At 47.0% G+C, this 16232-nt stretch overlaps 1 protein-coding gene across 1 annotated transcript; it reads right to left on the minus strand.

Moving 5' to 3' along the window:
- Positions 1-6422: 6422 nt before the first annotated feature.
- On the minus strand, positions 6423-15999 carry LOC127043798 (zinc finger and SCAN domain-containing protein 29-like). Its single transcript, XM_050937945.1, has 3 exons — positions 15419-15999; positions 14672-14772; positions 6423-6446 (listed from the first exon to the last, which is right to left on the minus strand). The coding sequence occupies exons 1-3, from the start codon at positions 15930-15932 to the stop codon at positions 6423-6425; spliced, it is 639 nt and encodes a 212-aa protein (XP_050793902.1). The 5' UTR covers positions 15933-15999.
- Positions 16000-16232: the final 233 nt, after the last annotated feature.

Consider the following 16232-nt stretch of genomic DNA (forward strand, 5'->3'; position numbering starts at 1 on the left):
TGTATCTAGAGAGTATCTTCTCGGAAATCACTGGAGATGCTTTAGAGCAAAGTAAGTTCTAATGGGGTTTTTGAGGCAGGAAACTTCCCCGTTTTCCTTGAGTTCATCTAATTGTTTCCCATCTCTTATTTAAAACTTCTAGTCATTTGAACAACCTCACAACGTGTGTGCTTTTCTCTTCTCTGTACCCAGACAACTATGTCCTTGTAGGGTCTAAGGCAACTGTGATCTTCCAACCTAGATGAGGCTCAGAGCAGGACAAGAACTACTTTGGAGGTGTCTGTTTTCCCTAAACTCAGTGACCAAAGCTTGCCCGGGACCTATTGAACATCTTGTTTCTGTTCACTCACTGACTTTTAGTAGATGTGTGAGGTCAGTTGTGACCTAGTGCACTAAATGTGAGGTTGGCAGTGGGAATCCTGAATTCAAATCCTGACTCCCTCTAACATACTGGGTGACTTTTGGCTTGTTCCTTTACCCAGCAATTAGAAGGGGGAAAGTTTCAAAACACAGCTCCCCCTCTGCTAAAAACCAAGAAGGCGCTCCTCTTCCTCTCTCTAGCTTTGGTAAGCAAAACTTTCTCCTGGGTGAGAGCCCCCTTCTCCTGTTGCAGTTGAACAGGTTGAGTTTTACATCTCTATGCCTCTATTATCCCATCTGTAAAACAGGGGTGGTAATACTTTCCCTCTGGATAGATGAAAAGCACCGTACAGGGACACAGTAAGTATTATGTCTTTAAAAAAATGGATTAGAGGGAAGGTAGAATGCTACTACTTCTTGCTACACTTAAAGGCTAAATTTTTGAATAAGAGCCTTTAATACTACTTGTAAATATCAAGGCCATCTTTGGAAATGACTACATAAAAAATGTTGCTGTATTCCATTTGTGCCATACTCTGTAATTGTCAAATCACTGTTAAGTGTGATGCATTTCCTCTTTCCACTACCTCTTTTGCCATTCTTTTCAGTTATATGTGCAGCTTTGCTCTCCAGAAAGATCAATAAAAAGTTAGTTGTTTTCTAAAAATACAACTAAACATTTAAGGTGCATAATCTGCACTGAGATGACAGAAACAAAATTTCCTACTCAGTTGTCACAAACAATGTCTACTGAGCAAGCACTTATAGAGGGAGCACGAACATTCAAACAGGCTTAAGTTATGTCTCCTGCTTAAAGGTAAGGAGTTTTTTTCCTTTTCTTGGTACTCATTCTTGCCATAATTGGTGAAACTGTTGGTGTTGCTAACAAAAGAATCTTTACAGCTCTTCTGTCGTTGGGGGGAAATGAAGGTTCTCTTAAATAAACAGCTCACCTAAAACAAAAGTACTCTGACATTCTGTTTCTCATTCTCTTCATGCCAGCCTCTGCTTGTCTATTCAAACAAAGCTTTAGCACTGGATGTCACAGAGGTGTTGATGATGCAATGATCTCTGTCATGTTCTCTTCCAGTCACTGGCTATCACAATGTATGTGGGAATAATTTGAAGATGATCAAAGAAGAGAGTGCACATGAAGCTCAGACAGAAATTTGTTTGCGTTCACCTTTGTACAGCAACATATTTGTATTAATACATCTTTGTATAGAAAGAAACTGTAGCCACATTTTGGCTGTTGGATCTTCATGGTGGATCTTGACTTCCATCCAATATTCTGTGCTCTAAGGGCCAGATCCCCTAACTCAAATTAAATACTACCTTACTCCTCAACTAGTCTTACAGAGCTCTTCTTCTGTTTCCTGTCCTACGGTGTGATTGCACTCCAGGGGTGGATGAAATGGTCCCTGTATAATTAGGGTGACCAGATGTCCCAATTTTACAGGGATAGTCCCAATTTTTGGGTCTTTTTTTTATATAGGCTCCTATTCCTTCCCCCACCTCCACCCCAGTCCTAATTTTTCACACTTGTTGTCTGTTCACCCTATGTATAATATATGCTATGAAAAGTGTTTTAGGATTCTCCAGGACGAAAGGTACTATATACTGTACATGGGGAAATCATCATCCTTACGTCTGATGGACTTCAGCTCACCTAGCGCCAGGTGCAGCCTGGATGCTCTGGTAGATGAGATCTCCAAAATATAGGATGAGATCTAAAGCAACAACTGACCATTTATTTTGGGGTTAGTAATTAAAGTATCTGGACTCGATTTCAGTAATTCACTACCAATTTACATGGAAATGGGAGTACAAAACAGGAGTATCACGTCAGCAGCGCCAGGGTAAGAATGGCTAAAGCAGCTTCCCAGTAGTACCTATGTCCATTCCTTATATTAAATTCTCTCTCTCTGGGTGGGGGTAGGGGTTTGTTTTTTAACTAAGGGTATATCTATACTACCCACCGGATCGACGGGCAGCGATCAATCCAGCATGGGTCAATTTATCAAAACTAGTCTAGAAGCGATAAATCAACCTCCGCGCACTCTCCTATTGTCTCCTGTACTCCACCTCCGCGAGAGGCACAGCTGGAGTGGACGGCAGAGCAGCAGCAGTCAACTCATCAAGGTGAAGATACCACGGTAAGTCGAGCTAAGTACATCGACTTCAGCTATGTTATTCACATAGCTCAAGCCTGCACAACATGCAGGCCGCATGCGGCCCATGTGGGCTCACTGTGAGGCCCCCGGGGGTGGGTAGGCAAGCAGCGAGTGAGGGAGGGAGACTGAGGAGGCGAGCAGCCGGGCAGTGGCAGGGGGGCAGGTGAGCTGGTGGCAGGGGAGGGGGCCTGAGGAAGCGCACGGGTGGCCAGTGGTGAGGGGAATGGGTGGTTGGATGGGGCAGAGGTCCCAGGGGGACCATCAGGAATGAGAGGAGGGGTTGGATGGTGTAGTGGGGGGCATTCAGGGGACAGGGAAGGGGGTGGATGGGGCAGGGGTCCCGGGGGGGGACATCAAGGAACACGAGGGGTTTGATGGGGCAGGAGTGGGCCACGACCCCTTTGTAGGGTGAGGAGGGAACAGATCGTTAAGATTTTGGCAGCTCATCACTGGCCGGGGGGGTGGGAGGCTGAGGAGGCGAGCAAGCAGTCAGTGGAGGGGGGGAGTATGCGATCTGGGGGGAAGGGGCTAAGAAGGCGAGCAGGGGGGGCACGTGAGTCAGGAAAGTGGGGGTCTGAGGAGGCGAGCGAGTGGGCAGTGGCGGGGGGGCAAGTGATCCAGTGGTAGGGGAGGGGGGGCTGAGGAGACGAGCGGGGGGTGGGGGGCTGAGGAGACGAGCTACGAGTCAGTGGCTGACCTGTTCTACTGATCTGGTCTGGCTCCCATCCCCTCTCCAAGGGTTGCAGCTGTCTGGAGGTGCCTGCCTTCCTCATTCACACCTCATTCATTCAACAGGGCAATTGTTTACAAAGTGGGAGGAAGAGCTTATTCTACTTCTAGCAAAAAAACATTTTTATTTTACCTTAATTATACTACCTTAGAGGCCCGCTATAACATATTACCAAAGTTCAATACCGCTGTTTTGGCGGGGCGGTGCTGGAGAAGGAGAGTTTGTTTCCATGGGGTGGGCGGCGCTTCGGGGGGGGGGTTGTTTTCACAGGGCAGGCGGTGCTGGGGGGGTTGTGTTTTGGGCGGGCTGGGCGGTGATGGGGGGGGTGTTTCAGCGGCACTGGGGGGGGGGGTTCGGTGGAGCCGGGGGGGGAGGGGGAGTGTTTCGGCCTTCAGCTGTTTTCTTTGGAGTAATATGGCCCTGGCCTCTTTACAAGTTGTGCAGGCCTGGTCATAGCTGAATTGCGTAACTTAGATCGATCCCCCCACACACACATACACCCCACGTAAACCAGTTCTAAGGCTATAAGTAGTTATCAAGTCTGGTTCTACCAGGTGCTGAGACTTGTTTGAGGGATGAAACCAAACCCTCCTGCAGCATGTGAGTTTATCTGTGTACCTGCTGTGTTCTTTAATAACAAATGGAGAGAGACATTGGGCTACATCCATTCAGTTGCTGATCACCACCTGCCAGCCACTAAACCCTTTCAGCTCCACTGTATTAAATGCACCCTTATCTAGCCCTGAACTGGAGCCAAAAGGAGGAAAACATGCAATGCTGTTTATTAAAATGTGCTGTTTATCTTTAGATGTTTGCTAAAAGCATCTCATCGTAATTACTCCCATTGAAATTCGGTGTCACTGCCTTAAGTGGTAAATGCTCCTGTCAAACAGCTCGAGCAAATGACTACCTGTGGATACAGTCCTGGCGAGGGGGAGAACTGGGACATGATGCACACTCATTACATGATGATACATTAGTATAAGTATTTGCTAAATGAGGTATAAGTGAAAGCATTAATGCAAGATGTCTATAGACCTCAAAGCCTGTAAACCAATATCTTAGCCAGATTGAAGCATGAGTAGCTTAACCAGATTGAAGCATAAGCCTTAGTATGCATAGCTGAGCAGGAATAGCCCAACATCAGGAGATCAAATGCTGTCTTATTCCCGTTTGACTACACTGCTGACCGGTTACTGCAAAATATCAGTTAATGCTAGTTTTGGATATTTTAGGATAGGAATGTTCAACAGCAAGAGTGCTAGGTTAACCAATTGGCATATGACAATGAGCTTGTCGTAAGCGCTCAATTAGCCTATAAGGGGATAGCACCCTAACATTACTGGGGGGAGAAAGTTCAGATATGGACTAAGGGGGCCGAACATCCTTGTAAATATTCATGGTGGCCACAGAACCCTATAAAAGAGCTATCCATGGCCCAAGCACTTAGGATTTTCTTGGCTAGCCAGAGGTAAGACCACTCGTGGATTACCTGTCTCACTACTTTTAAGGGCTCTGCTGGGGATGGTGTGAGCTTTTAGATACTCAGATGTTTTGATCATTCTTTGTTCTCTCTATCTGCTTTGCTGGGTTGGGGTGTTTGTGCTTGTCCTAACTGTGCTAGTAAAAATATTACAAGGACAGAACGCCTTTTCTAAGTGTGATTGTCCCCCTGCAGCATACTAGGGTCATCGTAATAATACTAGTACTTCTGGATCTGGTCACCAGGCAGAACCCTATCAAACTATAGAGTACTAATTGGCATTTCTAATTGAGCAGTATAACTGATACATAATTAGCAAAGCTCAAGCCATAATTATTCCATGATCAACTGTATAATTGCTCTTGACAGCATTTTAGTCAGTAGAGGAAGGTAGAGCAAAACTCAGGCTGAAGAAACACCTTCTCAAGCCTTATATAATACGTTTCATATATGACTAGTCATACAAACCACACTAGAATGGCTCTTGGAATGAGTGGATATTTTCAGAGGACTGGTAATAGGAAACATAACCTTAAAGTTCCAGGTCACTAGTTCAACTCTAGTGCATATAGAATTGCTACCTGACCAGATTATCCCAAGATTGTCTCTTTTTTGAGGTAGCTGTCCCAGGAAATCTGTAAACGTGTTCAGTACACACTGACAGCTGTCCAATTTCATGGGCTCAGGATCATCCCAGGTGTGGGACCTCAGAGATGGCAACCCTAAACGCATGGCAGTTGTGATTTAGTTTGTTTTACAGAAATTTTGCAAACTTTCAGTAGTAAAGTGTGAGTAACCTGCTAAGCAGAGAGCTACCATTTCCATCAACTCCCTCTCCACTACGTCTGGTCAGGTTGCCAACTTTCTAATGACACAAAATCTATCACCTTGCCCTGCCCCCTGCCCAAAGGCCCTGCCCCTTTTCTGAGGCCCCACCCCCACTCACTTCATCCCCCTCTCCCTCTGTTGCTTGCTCTCCCCCACCCTCACTCATTTTCACTGGGCTCGGGCAGGGGATTGGGATGTGAGAGGGGGTGAGAGCTCCGGCTAGGGGTGCAGGCTCTGGGGTTGGGTCGGGGATGAGGGGTTTGGAGTGCAGGAGGGGACTCCGGGCTGGAACCAAGATGTTCAGAGTGTGGGAGTGCGTTCAGGCCTAGGGCAGGGGATGGGCTCTGGGAGGGAGTTAGAATGTGGAAAAGGGTTCCTGACAGGGCTTGGGGTGCAGGAGGGGTTGAGGGTGTGGCCTCCAACCAGGCAGCATTTACCTCAGATGGCTCCTGGTCGGCAGCACAGTGATGCTAAGACAGGCTCCCTGCCTGTCCCGGCTCTGCCCGCTCATGGAAGTGGCCACCACGTCTGGCTCCTAGGCTCAGGGGTGGCCAGGTGGCTCTGCACCTGCAGGCGCTACCCCCACAGCTCCCACTGGCTGTGGTTACCAGCCAATGGGAGTTGCAGAGCCGGCACTTGGGGCGGGGGAAGCACACAGAGCTTCCCTGATTGCCTCCGCACCTAGGAGCTACAGGGACATCCTGGTCACTTCCGGGAGCTGCATGGAGCCAGGGCAGGCAGGGAACCTGTCTTAGCCCCGTTGTACCGGTGCCAACCAGACTTTTAATGGCCCAGTCAGAAGTGTTGACCGAAGCCACTAGCGTCACTTTTTGACCAGGTGTTCCAGTCAAAAACTGGACATCTGGCAAGCCTAAAACACACAGAGACATGCTGTGAAGCTGAGTGTAAGGCCTTTGCAAGCTAGGCCAAAAAAAGTGTTTAAATGTTCACCTTTAAGAACCCCCCACCCCTTTGCAAACTAAAGGTCTCAAGAATCTTTTATAATAGAAGGTAGGGGAGGGTTTGCTACCAGCCCTCGTTAGCTGTTCCCCAGAGGGCAAATCTAAATTCTATCAATGCTGCCTGGGACGTTTTTTCCCCAAATATGTAAAAAATTAGCAATCAAGATGTGAAGTTGTCCATGGATTTGTTGCTATCTTAGGCCTTGACCCTGCAATCACTTGCACACATGCTTAAGTGCATGGGCGTGAGCATTCCCATTGATGTCAAGGGGACTACTCTCATAGTTAAAGTCAAGCATGTGCCTGAGTATTTGCCAGATTGGGGGCTTTATCTCTTACTACCACTAGCAGCCATAAAAGACCTCCAGTTCCATATTTACTTAGACAAAGTTCCCACTAATGCTACTGGGAATCTTACATGAATAAAGAGTACAGGAACAAACCTCAGGAATTTTGGCTGCAGAAAGAATGATGAAACGGGCCTTAAATTGGTATTTGTATTAAAAGCAATTACATCAGTGCAGAAATGCAACCCTCTTACCGTTATACAGCCACCCCTAAGGTTCAAAAATTATGTCGGGTCTTAAAAATCACAAGATTAGCTTAATAATCATGAGACTTTAAATTAAACTTTGGGTTTTATTTGTTTCTGGCTTTTGAGCCTTTCACTTTTTCAAGGTTCTCTTTGCAACCGTAAGGGCTAGAAACTACATTTTAAATGAAAGTTCAGATTCTTGTGAGACTTGAAATAACATTATAAGTTGGCAGCGCTCCTAGAATGTTCATCATTAGGAATATTATAGAAAAAAGAATATTGAGGAAGCCAGACTTCCCTTTGTGAGAGGTCTGTTAGTTTAGGAGCCCTGAGTTTTCTTGAGCAGTCAGCAATGGCTACGCAAATATACCTTTATTATCACCACAGGAGCTATATTGTTCAATTTTTGTCAGCCAAAAAAAAAAATCTTATCTTGATCTCCTTGCTTCTTATGGTGAGTAGCAGAGAGGAGTTTACATAATCCTCTGACTTTTCTCTTTTCTTCCGGGAAATCTTTCATTAAGGAGACTGCTGCTGTTAATCATCTTTTTACTATAAAAGCCTATCTGTTCAAACCACAGGAGGTCTCCTGACCTCCAGCAATTGTTAAGCACTACGTAAGTAAATTATTACTTCAATTCTTTGTAGCCTCGGTAACTTGCCACCTTGAGTGCATGCTTTTATTATATTTATAAAATTCACCACACTACAGGAAGTGCTCTATCCGAAAGCTGCTAACAATTACTACAATCTTCCTTTCATTCTATCCTTGTTTGGAAGCAGAATGCGGTATTAAAAACATGGTATCAAAAGTCAAGAAACGATTTTTTTTCCCTTTTCTTTCACAGGGGAGGAGGGGTGGTAAATTGACGACATATACTCTGAAACACCCCAGACAATATGTTTGACCCTACAGGTATTGGGAGCTCAGCCAAGAATGCAAATGCTTTTCGGAGACTGCGGGGACTGTGGGATAGCTGGAGTCCTCAGTACCCCCTCCCTCCATGAGCGTCTTTGGCTTTCCGTTACGCTTGTCACACAGCACTGTGCTGTGGACACTGTATCATAGCCTGGAGATTTTTTCAAATGCTTTCTCATTTCGTCTTCTGTAACAGAGCTCTGATAGAACAGATTTGTCTCCCCATACAGCGATCAGATCCAGTATCTCCCGTACGGTCCATGCTGAAGCTCTTTTTGGATTTGGGACTGCATCACCACCAGTGCTGATCAGAACTCCACGCTGGGCAAACAGGAAATGAAATTCAAAAGTTCGCAGGGCTTTTCCTGTCTACCTGGCCAGTGCATCCGAGTTCAGATTGCTGTCCAGAGTGGTCACAATGGTGCACTGTGGGATACCGCCCGGAGGCCAATACCGTCGATTTTCGGCCACACTAATCCTAATCCAATATGGTAATACCGATTTCAGCGCTACTCCCCTCGTCGAGGAGGAGTACAGAAACCGGTTTAAAGAGCCCTTTATATCGATATAAAGGGCCTCGTTGTGTGGACGGGTGCAGCGTTAAATCGGTTTAACGCTGCTAAAATTGGTTTAAACGCGTAGTGTAGACCAGGCCTCTCTGTTACAGGAGGTGCAGGAAGAGGCATTAATATTGTGTGTAGTCCATCTTGAGTTTAGTTTATTTTTTCCACAATGATCTCAGAACCGATCACTTGAAGTAACTCTGATTAGCTCCCCTCATTTTTAGCCAAAGTCATTTATATTAAAGATTAAGAAAACCCCAGTGTTGCCTAACAAAGGGCTGGGGCGTTATAGCTGCACATGAAAGAGTAGGTTGTAGCCACTCTCCTCTTTCACATGATTTGTGACCCATGGAAACCTCCATCCCTGTGTGGATTGCTTCATCTTGATCGGAGTGGTTTTCTTCTTGGAACAAGCTAGAGAACAAATAAGCCAGGTAATGAGTCAATGTGATTTTTTTCAAACCCATGCAGCCAGAGTTGAGATGGAGAGAGCAGCTGCTAGCAGCAAAGAGTGTCTCTTATTGCTTGGGTAGCTAGGACTCCTTTCTTGGGTTATCCCTATTTTACAGCTGGGGAAGTGACTTACCTAAGGTCAGCCTGCAGGCCAGAGCTGGGAATATAACCTATGTCTCCCAAGTGTTGTGTTTTATCCACTAGAACACAATCTCAGAGACTTTTGCTAGAAAAATCTGGGGAAACATGCCTCCAACTCAGTTCCCCAAAGGAGGTATTTATAAGTGCAGGTAGAACCCGAACAGCTCAAGGCTAGACTGCAGCCTCCTACCATGCTACTCCACCCTGAATGGGCCCAACCTATATAACAGCCTTACCTATTCTTGCTCCTACAGGCCTACTCATCTCTGACACAAGATGGTGGCTCAGAGACATTTGCCTCTTTGTGCCTCAGGACAGGGCTCCACACGCCTGAGACTAAAAACTCTTGCAGATATTTGGTCAATTCTCTCCTTACTTCTCTTCGGTTGGCTCAATGTGGAGGAGAAGCTATTGCACTGAAAATGCTGATCTTCTGATCCAAGCACCATGTAAGAGATAAGATCCCTTTTCACTGCTTCATGACATCAGAGGGAAAAGCAGGTGGCAGTGAGGGACTGCTGATTGCAAAAGCTAAACAATTTAATTCTGCTTTCTCCCTTGCTTATATTTAACACTGTCATATCTGAACAATTAATAAATACAATAAGTCATTACCACCCCATTTCTCCAAGCTGGTTCTGAGATTTCTGAAACAATTGAGTGAATGGGGAGGGAAAACAATTAATTATGTCCAGGACACAATTTCTGGGAAGTTCAGCTATATTAAACAAAACCTACCTTTGCTCAATCAAATTAGCCTAATTACATACATATGTATTGTCTGCTGTTCTATTATACCTAGAAGAAATTAAAAGGAGCTTGAGTTTCACTTTGAAACCAGCAACTTTTGAATAAGAAATGTGGACAGCTTGATATCAGACAAAGCTTGATACTTCATTATTCATTAAAAGTGTTGATAAGACTGGCTTATGCCTAGACTACCAGATTTTTTTTTTTAAATCTTCAAGGGACATGTTTGAATTAGCATAGGCCTCTGCTTTATTTCTGTAGCCTTTCAGTCGAGGTGTGCTGTGCTGAGAATATTGACGAAATGAGATTGTCAAGCTACACTCAAATTCTTATGTATGTCCTTTCCTGTTTAAATGTTACTATGACTTCAGAGATCATACTGCATCTGAATCATTTTGCTGCCACATGAAGATACATCAACACAAGAATCTAATGCTTAATATATGCCCATTAGTGGGAAAGCAACTGTTACATTCATTATGTTACACTACGTGTTCAAAGGGCAACAGCAACAAAATAACGCATTCCGTTTTGGTAGATGTGGGAGCTCTTCAGAAGCTCTCAAGGCCTCTCTTGAAAGGCTGCAGCCTGTTCTCTCCTATGCCATGGCTTTTCTCCATGTCCTCTGCACTTCCTTCAGGGCTCTAATGGTGCAGGGGGTGCTAGCAGGAGCAGGTGCTCTGGTTGGCCTTTGCTCTTGAGATAAAAGGGAAGGCTTCTTGCATATCTAGCAGGCAACAGCCATCATCTGGCCCATCAGATGCACTATCTTTCTAGACTCATATGAGAACAACACTTTGATAGATACCTATCTCTCAGCCAAATCCTACAAGGTGCTGAGCTCCCTTAACCTGAGGGAACAAAACAGTTCCTGGAAGGCACTTAGTGATTTGTAGAAGCTGACCTAATTAAAATAATCGTTGTGGGTTTGAAACTTTCTATACAAGCACCAGCTGAGAAATGATTTTTTTTACAGAGAAAGATCTGGGCTCCGATATAAAGTCTCTGCCCTGCACCTCTGATACTGTGCTGAGAGAAAATCATTTGACTTACAAAGCCTGAGCCAGATGCTCCCAATGCAGAGAGGTTCAAAGAAATGGAAATTGCACCTGAAAGGGTACAGGTTTGACAAAGGAGGAGGAGAAGTGAACATGCTGCAGGCTTCTGCCCTGCCCATTGGCTGAAAACTCCCCCCTCACACTTGTAGCTGGAGTGCTGAAGATCTGAGAGATACCTATTAGGTATAACAGGAGCTGAGGCACACTGAATGCTTTCTTTGGGGGCCTGTATATTTCCAAGCAGGAAGTTAATGCTATCCCTGACTTCTCAGGCCTGGCCCGCACTACAAAGTTAGGTCAACATAAGCCGCCTTGCGTTAACCTAGTAGTGCATGTGTTTACACTTAAGTTTGTTTCCACCAATTCCCACCAATTCCCAGCATTCTCAAAACTACAATAGCCACACGAGGAAATAAGGAAACAAATCAACAGAGCCAGATGTGTACCCAGAAGCCTCCTGCTACAAGACAAGCCCAAGAAAGAAACCAACAGAACTCCACTGGCCATCACCTACAGTCCTCAGCTTAAACCTCTCCAACACATCATCAGTGACCTACAACCTATCCCGGACAATGATCCCTCGCTTTCACAGACCTTGGGTGGCAGGCCAGTCCTCACCCACAGACAACCCGCCACCCTGAAGCATATTCTCACCAGCAACCACACACCGCACCATAACAACTCTTACTCAGGAACCAATCCATGCAACAAACCTCGATGCCAACTCTGCCCACATATCTACACCAGTGACACCAGGACCTAACCAGATCAGCTACAACATCACCGGTTCATTCACCTGCACATCCACCAATGTTATATACACCATTGTGTGCCAGCAATGCCCCTCTGCTATGTACATTGGCCAAACTAGACAATTCCTATGTAAAAGGATGAATGGACACAAGTCAGATATTAGGAATGGCAATATACAAAAACCTGTAGGAGAACACTTCAGCCTCCCTGGCCACACAATAGCAGATGCAAAGGTAGCCATCTCGCAGCAAAAAAACTTCAGGACCAGACTTCAAAGAGAAACTGCTGAGCTTCAGTTCCTTTGCAAATTTGACGCCATCAGATCAGGATTAAACAAAGACTGTGAATGGCTAGCCAACTACAAAAGCAGTTTCTCCTCCCTTGGTGTTCACACCTCAACTGCTAGAAGAGGGCCTCACCCTCCCTGATTGAACTAACTGTGTTATCTCCAGACTGATTCTTGCCTGCATATTTATACCTGCCTCTGGAAATTTCCATTACATACGTCTGAAGAAGTGGGTATTCACCCATGAAAGCTTATGCTCCAATACAGTCTTTAAGGTGCCACAGGACTCTTTGTTGCTTTCCCACCAATGTGAACTCTCCATTATGTAACAGAACCTCCCAGAGTGATGTTCAGCCACAGCTGATGTACTGAGGTCGACACAGCCTGAGGGTATGGCTACACTTGCAGCTGTACGGCGCTGGGAATTAAACCTGTCTTCATACAGCTGTGTAGGGAAAGCACTGAGGTGTGGCCACACTGACAGCTACCAGCGCTGCAGTGTGGCCACATTTGCAGCATTTGCAGTGGTGTTGGGAGTGGTGCATTATGGGCAGCTATCCCACAGAGCACCTCGTCTCATTTTGGTGCCGTGGGTTGTGGGAAGAGGGTGGAAGGGGCAGATCATTCTGATTCCTGTCCTAACACCCAGTGAGGCATCACTTCACATCCCAGCAATCCCTGTGTTTCCGTCCACATTTGGAGCCATCTTACCACCGTTTCTGTGCAGTGCAATTCTGTGTTCTGTTTCGGTCTGCGGGAAATGGAGCCCAAACTGCTGAGGAGTATGCTGATGAGTCTCGCCAGCATATCACGTTTGGCAGTTGAGTTATTCCCTAAGATCCAAAGTGACAGTGAGGAGTCCGACAATGATAGCTAGTCACGTAATGCGTATGACATGAAATTGCTTGTGGCATTCACAGACATGCTCAGCACTGTACAACACTGCTTTTGGGCTTGGGAAACAAGCACTGAATGGTGGGATCACATCGTCATGGAAGTCTGGGATGATGAGCAGTGGCTGCAGAACTTTCGGATGAGAAAAGCCACTTTCATGGGACTGTGTGAGGAGCTCGCCCCCACCCTGCGGCACAAGGACACGAGATTGAGAGCTGCCCTGCCAGTGGAGAAGTGGGTGGCTATTGCAATCTGGAAGCTGGCAACTCCAGACAGCTACCGATCGGTCGCGAACCAGTTTGGAGTGGGAAAGTCAACCGTTGGAATCCTGTTGATGCAAGTTTGCAGGGCCATTAATCGCATCCTGCTAAGAAGAACCGTGACTCTGGGGAATGTGCAGGACATTGTGGATGGCTTTGCACAAATGGGTTTCCCTAACTCTGGAGGGGCGATAGATGGGACACATATTCCTATTCTGGCACCACCCCACCTAGCATCTGAGTATGTTAATCGGAAGGGGTATTTCTCTATGATTCTCCAGGTGCTCGTGGATCACCGTGGGCGTTTCATTGACATTAACGCAGGCTGGCCCGGAAAGGTGCATGATGCACTCATCTTTCTGAAAACTGGCCTGTTCAGGAAGCTGCAGGCTGGGACGTTTTTCCCAGACCGGAAGATCACAGTAGGGGATGTCGAAATGCCCATTGTGATCCTTGGAGACCTCGCTTACCCATTAATGCCGTGGCTCATGAAACCATACACAGAGAGCCTTGACAACAGCAAGGAATGGTTCAACTACAGACTGAGCCAGTGCCGAATGACTGTGGAGTGTGCTTTTGGCCATTTTAAGGGCCGCTGGTGATCTCTGCATGGGAAGCTGGACTTGGGGGAAAACAGCATCCCTGCTGTTATATCCGTGTGCTGTACCCTCCATAATATTTGTGAAGGGAAGGGTGAAAGATTCAGTCAGGCATGGACCTCCGAGGTTCAAAGCCTGGAGGGTGAATTTGCACAGCCAGAGAGCAGGGCTACTAGAGAGGCCCAGCACACGGCTGCAAAGTTTAGGGCTGCCTTGAGGGAGGAATTTGAGGCTGAAAACCAACAGTAATGTCTGGTGCCTTGCACAGGAGTGAAGTGCAGTGGTTACAATGTTAGTAGGAATCTGTGTTTGCTAAGCTGATTTGCAGTGCCTGTTTCTTTCCTTGGCTAAGGTATCTTTAACTTTATGCAATAATAAAGACTGTTTTCAAAGCCAAAAATTCATTTACTGAAAAGAAAATTACTTTATTGAAAGAAACACAACTTTTTGGGAATCTGAAAGGGCAAGTGGGTGGGGTGGGTAACTGTGCAATCACAGATTTGCATATGTCCTGTCTGGAGTGCTGTGCAATGAGTGCTGCACTTTAGGATGGCTATACTGCATGGTGATGGGGGTTGAGTGCAGAGAGTAAGGGTCGTAGTTCTCAGGGCTGGTTGGTGAACATACAGGTGTTGGAGGCAGCTGGCGGTGGTAAGAACCCGGATGTTGGGAAAGGGGGGTTGGAGCTGACATGGGGGCACAAGGGAAAGAGCTTTGAGACAAGAGGTGCGGGGGATGCAGGGGCGGTAATGCTCTGTCTGAATGGCTACAAGCGCCTGGATAGTGTCCGCTTGGCGCTCCAGGATGCTTATCAGTCGCTCTGGGCTTTGCTTCCTGTGCGCTGCGTTTTACTTGTGGATCCTGCTTTCCCTCTCCCTCCACTCCTGCGCTTTTTGATTCTCTGTGAGATATTGGTGCATCACTTCGTGCAGCATGTTTTCTTTGCTTTCTTGCGGTCTCTTCCGAAGGTTTTGCAGTGTCTCAGCCGGTGATAACACGGACAGCTGAGATCTCAAGGTTGCATCTGTAAAGGCAAAATGCAACACTTAACAGAGGCAGCATTGTTTATACCAGACAGAGTAATTCCCCCGCACTTAAGGAGGGCACATACAATCTTCACAATAACATAATTTTCCTATCCCAAAGAGAGCGCACATAACCCAGGGGAGCCCCAAAATGGTGAGTAAGGGGGACTGATTGTTTCAGGGCTGTACTGTCCTCAGGGTTTCTGTGCATTGGGGAGAGCCAACAGCTGTAGGGGGCACCTACACTGAACACTATCCCAACATTTTCCACAGGAGTTTATCCTGGAAGATATCTCGCTGCTGCGGGTCACCTGGGAAGCAAGGGAGGGTCTTCTACTGCAATGTGGATTCCACCCTGGCCCCTATGCAGCTTGCCTGTGTGCAGCAATGGTCCTCCCACCCCTCGTGGCAAAGTGGCGTGGACACGTTAGCCTGACTGGGACAAGGACCACAGTGGCTCTCCCTATAAACTTGCACAAGCGCATTGCCCACGCTCTGGATGAGACTTTTAAAGAGATTACCGAGGCCGATTACCGTGACATGATAGACCACATCAATGTGCTATTCTGCATCTAGGCATGCATGCAGCCCTAACCCTCCCTCCCCTCTTGAAAAATTTCCATCCTGAAAATAGAAGCCGCTTACTGGGAACCCGCTCCTCTGTTTGTCCTCCACCAAGTACCGGCTGCTGCGACTGGCTACCTTCCTCCTGGCTTGAGAAGAGCTCCTGGTTGCATGCCTCCTGGGACTCCGGGGTGTCTCCCCCCACCCCAGTACCCTCACTCTCGCTTTCCTCCTCCTCCTCCTCCACCAGCTCTGAAGTGTCCATCGTGGTCCTCGGAGTGGAGGTGGGGTCACCCCCAAGTATTGCGTCCAGCTCTTTGTAGAAATGGCAGGTCGTGGGGGCAGCACCGGAGTGGCGGTTTCCCTCGCAGGCTTTGCAGTAGGCACTCCGCAGCTCCTTCACTTTAACCCTGCACTGCACCGCGTCCCAGTCATGGCCCCTTTCCAGCATGGCCCTTGATACCTGCCCAAAGGTATCGTAATTCCTACGGCTGGAGCGCAGCCAGGACTGGAAAGCTACCTCCCCCAAAACACTGATGAGGTCCAGCAACTCGCCATTGCTCCATGCTGAGGCTCGTTTGGCGTGTGGAGGCATGGTCACCTGGAAAGATTCACTGATTGCACTCCACACCTGGCTGAGCAAACAGGAAGGAGATTTTTAAAATTCCCAGGGAATTTAAAGGGCGGGTTGAATGGTTGGTCACCTGAGGCCAGGGCAGTAGAGTTCGAACTGATGAGCAGAGTGGCTAGAACAGGCATTCTGGGATACCTCCGAACACTTCTGGAGGCCAATAACAGTGCTTTTGGTGGCCACACTGGCGGGGCAGCGCTGTATCAGCAGCGCTATAGTCTTTATTTCTCTTGTCGAAGTGGAGTACAACCAGCTCTGTAGCCA

The sequence above is a fragment of the Gopherus flavomarginatus genome, chromosome 1, assembly GCF_025201925.1.
Source record: "Gopherus flavomarginatus isolate rGopFla2 chromosome 1, rGopFla2.mat.asm, whole genome shotgun sequence".
Classification (NCBI taxonomy): Eukaryota; Metazoa; Chordata; order Testudines; family Testudinidae; genus Gopherus; species Gopherus flavomarginatus.